The sequence below is a fragment of the Nicotiana attenuata genome, unplaced genomic scaffold (assembly GCF_001879085.1).
Source record: "Nicotiana attenuata strain UT unplaced genomic scaffold, NIATTr2, whole genome shotgun sequence".
In the NCBI taxonomy this organism is placed as follows: domain Eukaryota; kingdom Viridiplantae; phylum Streptophyta; class Magnoliopsida; order Solanales; family Solanaceae; genus Nicotiana; species Nicotiana attenuata.
Genome location: NW_017670234.1, coordinates 904958 through 913737, shown reverse-complemented (window position 1 = coordinate 913737; position 8780 = coordinate 904958). Strand labels below are relative to the sequence as shown.

The 8780-nt window shown below is 46.0% G+C and overlaps 1 protein-coding gene across 1 annotated transcript; it reads left to right on the top strand.

Annotated features, from left to right (window-relative positions):
* Positions 1-349: 349 nt before the first annotated feature.
* Positions 350-2859, top strand: LOC109236338. Its single transcript, XM_019402511.1, has 3 exons — positions 350-520; positions 615-863; positions 1192-2859. The coding sequence occupies exons 1-3, from the start codon at positions 350-352 to the stop codon at positions 2857-2859; spliced, it is 2088 nt and encodes a 695-aa protein (XP_019258056.1).
* Positions 2860-8780: the final 5921 nt, after the last annotated feature.

Below are 8780 nucleotides of genomic sequence, written 5' to 3'. Positions count from 1 at the left end.
TATCCAAGTATTTAATGGGTTTAACATGGCATGTGACATCACGAAAGGAGAGATAACTTTGTCGTTGAACACCTGTGAGACAACCCAAGAAACAAAGTTCTACGTGATCGAAGGGATATGAGGTACAACTCTTTGTTCGAAAGACCTTGGGTCCATAACATGATGGCAGTACCTTCGACCTTACTCCAGGCGCTGAAATTTCCCACACCGGGGGGGAGTTAAAATGGTCTACGGAGAGGAGCCGGCCACAAGGAAAATGTTTATTGTCCATGAAGCGATCCTGGTACCCGCAGTCTCGACATCAAGAAGTGCGAGACCGACTGAAAATGAAGAAACCAAATAGAAATCAATGATACCAGCCTCAGCCGAACCGAAAAAACCGGAACAACGAGGAGTAGATGATGAGGATGATTACAATGTCCCGAGATCATTCATAGCTCTTGATGACATAGACTCCACCAAATCAACGGTCGAGGAGTTTGAGAAAGTCATATTGATCGAGCACCTACCGGATCGAAAGGTATACCTGGGCATAGAGTTAATCCCCGAGCTTAGGAAAAAACTTATTGATTTTCTTAAAGCTAACAGTGATTGTTTTGCTTGGTCCCATCTAGACATGTAGGAATCCCACCGAAGGTAACCACTCACAAGATGAGTTTGGATCCAAAGTTCCATCTGGTCAACAGAAGAGAAGGCCACAATCCGCTATCAAACACGCGTTCATCAAGGATGAGGAATCCAAACTTCTAAAAATAGGTTCCGTCCTGGAAGTTAAATACTCGTATTGGTTAGCTAACATAGTGGTAGTACCAAAAAAGGGGAATAAATTGAAAATGTGTGTAGATTATAAGGATCTAGACAAGGTGTGTCCGAAGGATTCTTTCCTTTTGCCTAACATCGATCGAATGATCGACGGAATGGCCGGACAAAAGATACTCAGTTTTCTCGATGCCTATCTGGGTACAACAAAATTTGGATGGACCTGGACGATCAAGAGAAGACTTATTTTGTTACAAAGTTTCGCACCTACTGCTATAACGTAATGCCATTCGGACTATAGAACGTTGGCGCCACATGCCAACACCTAGTAAACTGGATGTTCGAAGAACAAATAGAAAAATCAATGGAAGTTTATATTGACGATATATTGGTCAAGTCCTTGCGAGCAGAGGATAATTTTAACATTTGCAGGAGACCTTCGACATACTAAGGAAGTACAACATGAAACTAAACTCGGAGAAGTGTGCATTTAGGGTCGGTTCGGGCAAGTTTCTCGGATTCATGGTATCTGATCGGGGGATAGAGATCAACCCCGACAAAATAAAGGCCATAGAAGACATCACCATAGTCGAACACGTCAAGGCGTTTCAAAGACTGACCGGGCGGATAGCCGCATTGGGCCGGTTCATCACGAGGTCGTCGGATAAGAGCCAGTGGTTCTTCTCACTATTGAAAAAGAAGAATAGTTTTTCTTGGACTCCGGAATGCCAACAAGCTTTGGAAGAACTCAAGCGATACCTGTCGAGCCCCTCTTTGTGGTACACTCTAAAGGCAGATGAACAGTTGTACCTCTACTTGGCAGTTTCTGAGGCGGCGATAAGTGGTGTCTTAGTCCGGGAGGAAGAAGGTATGCAATTTCCTGTTTATTATGTTAGTATAACCCTGTGCGATGCTGAAACAAGGTATCCTCACCTAGAAAAGTTGGCACTCGCCTTACTAAGAGCTTCCAAGAAGCTAAAATCGTACTTTCAATGCCACCCCAAATGTGTCCTAACCTCTTACCCGCTGAGGAATATCATGCAAAAGCCCAAGCACTCGGGCTGGCTGGCCAAATGGGCCGTGGATATCAGTGGGTACAACATCGAGTATCGACCCCGAACTGCCATACAATCTCAAATTTTGGAATTTTTCGTGGCCAACTTTATGCCAACCTTGATACACGAGGTCGATAGGGAATTGCTGCTCACTTTGGGGACTATTTCGAGGATCTGGACCCTATTCACGGACGGTGCATCCAACACGAAAGGGTCCAGGCTCGGTATCGTGTTAAAACCTCCCGCAGGTATCATAATTAGACAGTTTATTAGAATTGTTAAATTGACTAACAATGAAACCGAGTATGAAGCTATATTTGTAGGTCTAGAACTGGCTAAGAGCATCGAGGCCGAAGTAATCGAAGCCAAATGTGACTCCCTTCTCATTGTAAATCAAGTCAACAGAACGTTTGAAGTAAAAGTGGAATGGATGCGGAGGTATTTGGACAAATTACAGGTAACCCGGCATCAATTCAAGGAATGGACTCTACAGCACGTACCTCGAGATAAAAACAGTGAGCTCGATGCACTAGCAAACTTGAGCTCATCTGTCGACTCCGATGACTTCAGCTCGGGGGCAGTGGTACAACTGATGAACTCGGTGGTAGAAGAAGGTCACGTCAAAGTAAACTCGACAGGTTTGACTTATGACTGGAGAAGCAAATACATAGACTACTTGAAGACAAGAAAACTGCCATCGGATCCCAAGGAATCGAGAGCCCTACGCACCAAAGCTGCCAGATTTAGCTTAGTCAAAGGGGCATTGTTTAGAAGATCCTTCTTCGGCCCACTGGCTAGATGCTTAGGTTTGAGAGAGACCAAATATGCCATGAAAGAGGTCCACGAGGGCACTTACGGGAATCATTTGGGGGCAGAATCCTTAGTTCGGAAGCTAATCAGAGCCGGCTACTACTGGAATGAAATGGAGAAGGATGTTAACGGCTTCGTATGGAAATACGGCGGATGCAAAGGACATGCCCCGATGATTCATCAACCGGGAGAGATGCTTCACCCGGTCCTGTCACCATGGCCGTTTATGAAGTAGGGAATGGACATCGTCGGGTCCCTGCTATGGGCGTCCGATAAAGTCCAATACATACTATTCATGACTAATTATATTTCCAAATAGGTCGAGGCTCGGGCGTTCGAGAAGGTCCAGAAGAAAGAATATCGACTTCATCTAGGATCAAATAATATGTCGATTTGGGAGGCCGAGATCATTTACGACAACAAAAAACAATTCGTCGGCAGCAAGGTAAATAAGCTTTTCAAAGACCACAAGATCAAGAAGATATTATCAACGCCTTACCACCCTAGTGGGAATGGGCAAGCGAAATCGACGAACAATACTGTACTCCAAAATCTGAAAAAGAGATTGACTGGTATGAAAGGAAGGTGGAAGGAAATCTTGCCCGAAGTCCTGTGGGCATAACATACGACTTTGAAGTCAAGCACCGGGGCGACCCCATTCTCTTTAGTATATAGAGCGGAAGCCTTAATACCAATCAAGGTAGGGGAACTGAGCCTCAGGTTCCAGTATGCTACTGAAGAGTCAAACGGCGAGGCCATGACCACGATCTTGGAATTATTGGACGAGAGGCGGGAAGCGGCCCTGATCCGGTTGGCCTCCCAAAAGCAACGAGTAGGGAGGTACTACAACCGAAGAGCCAACCTCCGACATTTTCAAGTCGGGGACTTGGTATTGAGAAAGGTAACACTACACACCAAGGACCCAAACAAAGGGAAACTGGGCTTGAATTCGGAAGGACCGCATAGAGTCATCGGAATAACCGACAAAGGCTCGTATAAACTAGAATCGGGAAACTTTGTACAAGTACCGAGCAACTGGAATGTGGCACACTTAAAGTGGTACTATTGCTAAGGTAAAAACTTAATTCCTTTTTAATTTAGTTTACAATACGGATTAACATATGCAGGTACTCGACCTGGGGCAATGTGACTATTAGGTGTAAAGACACGTGTTGTATCTTTTTCCCTTGAACCGATTTTGTCACGTAGTGACTTTTTCGGCAAGGATTTTAACGAGGCAACAATAAAATGTGCTACTTTAGTTTTGAAGACTGACCTTAAACCGGAATAGTTGATCGCTTGCATCGAACCAACATTATCCGAGCTCTCACAAGTTCGGCCTCAAATATTTGGAGCCATTACCCCTAGGTTAAGATCCTTAGAAAGGGAATATTTTGTATGTCAAAAGCCAAGGCTTGGTCATTAGGATCAAATGGTCATACGAACCGTTCCCATGTAGCCCACTCTGACCAGGACACAAGGCTTATGCACCTCTGATTATTTACCCTACATATAAAACACTCTTTGCTTTCCTCATACTTTATTACTATGCATTTCGCTTCTTCGATGCTTCATAACGGATCCTAGATCCTAAAGCCCACGGGCTACCCCTAGTCCGGGACTGTCGTCCGATAAAAAATTCGAATAGCCTAGGCTATTGAATCTTGGAGGCACCAGGCCTATTAGGCAGTGACCGAATACGAAAGGCTATGGCCACCCTAAAAACGGCTTGGAGACGTCCGAAGTCCGTACTCAGAAGGAAGGACCTTATGTATAATCAAAACCTATTAAAAGGTTACCCTCAGCAAAAACATCGCCGTATATGACTAAAACAATTAAGCATCTTAAAGGCCTTCGATTTTATCGAAATCTCGAAGCCACAAGTAATTCGGAATTGGAATCAAACTCGGGCCCCATTCGGGCCTCCAAAGTACGGATATTCTAGATTACGTTTGATTCTATGCTAAGTCATTAAGAACGATATCAAATAAAAAAATGCAAAGAGATGCTGAAAAGTAAGAACATGGTATTACCAAAGGGAAAATTTTATATATTTCAAAAAATATTTACAAAGGCATAATAAAACGGCCTCAAAATAAGCAAGAAAGAAAATGTACAAAAGGAAAACAAAAAAGAACTAAGGCATCTACGCCTGATCTTCATCGGAGCTTGACTTAGCACCGAAGCCTTCGGAACCGTCGGAACCTTCGTGACCTTCGGGCTCATAGAGTTCCCTTGCCTCGGCCTCGAGCCTCTTGGCTTCTTCGATCGTGGCCTATAGGTCAAAACCTCGGGCGTGAATCTCATCGAGGGTCTCCCTCCGGGAGAATCGATTTATATACTCAGTCTTCGTCTTTAAGCGAGCCTCGGCTATCTCCACATCAGCCTTATACTGGGCCAGCATTTTCTCAATTTCGGAGGAATCAATCGAAGTTTCCTCCAATTTGGATAGCAGCGCAGTATATTCCTGGCCAAGTGCATCCCGTTCCGAAGCGGCAGAAGCCAGTTGTGCCCGGAGGTTGTCATTTAGCCGTGACCACTTTTTGGCCTTATCTTTTGCCATCCAGAGCTGGACCTTGACCGATGCTAGCTCCTCTTTTGTGGCCTCCTTTTCCGACGCCAGCAGGTCCATCATGCCCTTTAGCGCTTCGATCGTGGTCTTGACCTCATCCATCTCTGCCCGAAGCTATTCAATCAAGTCTATCTTTTTTTGGACCTACAAGGTTGAGTCGTTAGTCATCACAAGTAGCTTTTCATTTTTAGCTAAAAAATCTACCTTCTCGACCAGATCGACATGCTCCCGTTTCACGGACGCAGCCTCCTTCTGAGCCTTTTCCAGCTCGACTCGGAGAATTGGAAGGTCCTTCAGGGCCTCGCCTTGTTGTTCACTAACAACCCTTTACATGTCCTTCTTCCGAATCTACTCTTTGAGCTCAAACTCGAGCTGGCTGATCTCCATCCGGGACCGAAGGAAGCTTTCATGGTGAAGCACAGAGGCCTAAAAAACAATAAAGTCGTAGAACATACTAAAACTAAGAAAAATTCGTAAAGGATATAAGGAGAAGACACCTTACCCGATTCAATGCCTGTTGCGCTTCGTTGAAGAGACTCGATGTGCCAACTTCACTCATCTTTGCTTGGTCCTCCTCGGTAACCAGGAAACGAAGAAAGCTGGCCACACCCATCGGGGCAGACAGCGCCCGGGCGTCCGCTGGGATAGTAAGAACGCCCTTTTTTTACGATCAGGATCTACACTCGAGGCAGGGAACTGCCTTACTAGCTTCGGGTCGAGCTCGGCTAGCCCATTCCCGATGACATGCCCTTTTTCAGGACCTACAGGTGACCAAGCTCGGAATAGTCCTCCAATGCGCTTATGTCCATGCCGTCGAAGAACATACTGAGGGCATCATCCGCGCCCTGTGCTGTCTCCCGTGCCGTCTCAGTTGATTTTTCTTTATCAGCTTGGGTCTCTTCGATCATGGACTCTGTGTGGGACGGTGCCTCCGCGATTTCGATGACACCAGTTGCTTCCTTCGGGGCATGAGTGGCTTCTCGGGACACCATGGCCTCTGAATCTCATTCCGGTTCCCGATCTAGAGGGGGATCAGCCTCCTGGCCACCCTTTCCAGTTGCCGCTTTCTCTCCCCCGTCGATGGTCGATTGAGCAATGAACTCAAGGTCGTCATCCTTAGGGTAATCCTTGAGCCGATAGAGGAGTCGGGGTCTGGTACTCTGGATTTGGTGTTCTTTTTGTTGCTTTTCCAAACACGGACAACAACCTTCTTCTTCTACAACCTCGGTGTCCGGAGATCCGAAGGATTTCCTCTTTTTCTTCTTTTTCTCCTCCTTTGCGACAGCCCCGAGTTATCCCAAAGTTGAGGGTTGAGTAAGCGAGGACGGGGCCTCGTCCTTATCCAATGGTCGAAGCTCGGTGGTCTTGGGCAAGCCTATGAAAGGGAAAAAGACTTAGCAAAAATAAAAGTTATGTGAATATAATTATTCGGGCAGAAGACTCACCATGAGAACGGGCCTCCTACTTGCTCTTCGAGAGCTTGCGCCATTCGCGCTCGAATTAAGACATTTGTTTGCAAATCCCCTTGATCCACTCCTTGAAGCGAGGGACTGCATTGGGAACTTGGGTGACCGCTGCACAACGGTAGACACATGCAATTAGAAAAAGAACAAAAGGATATGGCAAACACTCGAGAAAGAGAAGACTTATGGGATAAGTTCCACTTTTCAAGGAATGGTAGAAGTTCGGGGGGAATGAGATCTTCGGTTTTCATCTGAACGAACCTCCCCTACTAACCTCGATCTCAATCTTCACCGATGCTCGAGAATGGAGCTTTACTTGCTCGACGAACGAGTTTGATCAGCCCCCCTCAGAAAATTCGGGAACTGTAGAGACGAAGCAGATGGTCGAGGGTGAACCGAGGTGCTTCGGTGTTGTTTACGAAGTGGCGGCGGAGGATTACAATCCTCTAAAAGGACGGGTGAATCTTCCTAAGGCAGACCTCGTACCTTTTGCAGAAGCCGAGGATTATAGGGTCCACCAGGGCGAGCGTGAAGGGGTAAGTGTAAACACTTAGATACCCCTCCATGTGAGTAGTGATGCCTTTGTTGGGCCCAGGAACGACCACCTCCTTGCCCTTCCAGTTGCAGTCGACCCGAACTGTGGGGAGGGTGTCCTCGGTAATGGAGCATATATACCTCCATGCTCCCTCGCCCCGGTCTTGTTGACTGGAGGCCTTCTACTTTGAAGTCGTTTTCAATAGACCCTCGGGAACGAAATTCTTCAAGGGAGGCTTCGCTACCACATTGGGGATGGATACCTGGCATCCGTGTCCGGATTAGAAGTTGAAGGGGCGGTTTGCTGAGGCACAGAATTGGATGTTTTTGCCATCGAATTCTGGAAAATATGAAGGGTTGAAGAAAGATATGAAGGTTTGAAGATGAGGATGAAGATTTGAAGGTAAAGATGAAGATATGACAATCTAAGAAGCAATATATGAAGATTTGAAGAGGTTAATGGAGAATTCGAAGGTAAGTCAAAGAGCTATGGAATCGGAAAGTGAAAAAGTGAAAAAGGGTCGGCACTTTTATAGGAGAAGGATAATCAATGCGCGACGATTCACATTTGGTGACAGTCAACCGACGGCTGACACGTGTCCGAAGTCAGAACGACGCGACTGATAGGATGTTTCGCTGACCCGTCAACCCAGTTGTAGCGTACGAAGGAAGGAACCAGGTTAGTTTATCGCTTCCCGTCGCTTCAATTAATCTACTCTCCAGAAAACGAGGGGACTATCTGTGTACGGGTAAAATGGGGGGCAAAGTTTTTCGCAATTCCCCGATGAGAGAATGAAGGAGAAGCTAGTACGATCGACGTGATTGAAATTAAGGCCAGAAACCCCTCATATCGAGATCCAGGAAGAATGAACGATGTATCCGACATCGAACATGGTAAAGAGATGCATCCAAGACCAAGTATAACTTCTAGACCTTGGGAGATGTGGTGAAAGGTTATGCATGATAGATAAGGGGCCGTAATATTACCCTCAAGCGGATATTTGTAAGGCCCCGTAAAATTTTACCTAAAACCCCAAAATTCGTGGTGCCGAGATAGACTTATGTGTTAAGGATTGTAGATATTCTTCAAAGCTCGCCACGGTACAGATTTTTTGGGTTGAACAGTGCGCTGAGGAGTTAAAAGAAATTGTTGGCAAAAAAAGGCATTTCTGCGGCCCACTATGCGGCCGCAGAGTGAAGCAGAAACTTGAGCAAAAATTGTGGACCAATTCGCGATCCATTATGCGGCCGCACACCGATCGCAGATTCAGCATGGAAAGTTTTCGGAGGGAGGTTATGCGGTGCATTATGCGGCCGCAGAACAGGTTTGCGGACCGCATAATGGCCGCAGAGTAGGGCAGACCTGCCCAGTTCCGAAGGGCCATTTCGCGGCCCATTTCACGGATCGTAGACGCATTTTGCGATTGCATATGCGACCGCAAATCCTGTTCCGAAGCTTTATTTTGGGTTTTTATAACCCAACCCTACTTCATTAAAATAGATGCAATGGATCATTTTTTAGCAAAATCTGATACTTTTAGAGTAAGAGATTGCCCTAGAGTGAGGGAGTGATCTTCGACAAATTAT

Bases quoted from the DNA above. Each gene is read 5' to 3' on its own strand.
- LOC109236338 (XM_019402511.1), top strand. From the start codon at position 350: ATGATACCAGCCTCAGCCGAACCGAAAAAACCGGAACAACGAGGAGTA. The intron at 521-614 runs GTATACCTGGGC...GGTCCCATCTAG, and splicing joins AGCACCTACCGGATCGAAAG to ACATGTAGGAATCCCACCGA. The intron at 864-1,191 runs GTGTGTCCGAAG...TAACATTTGCAG, and splicing joins ATTATAAGGATCTAGACAAG to GAGACCTTCGACATACTAAG.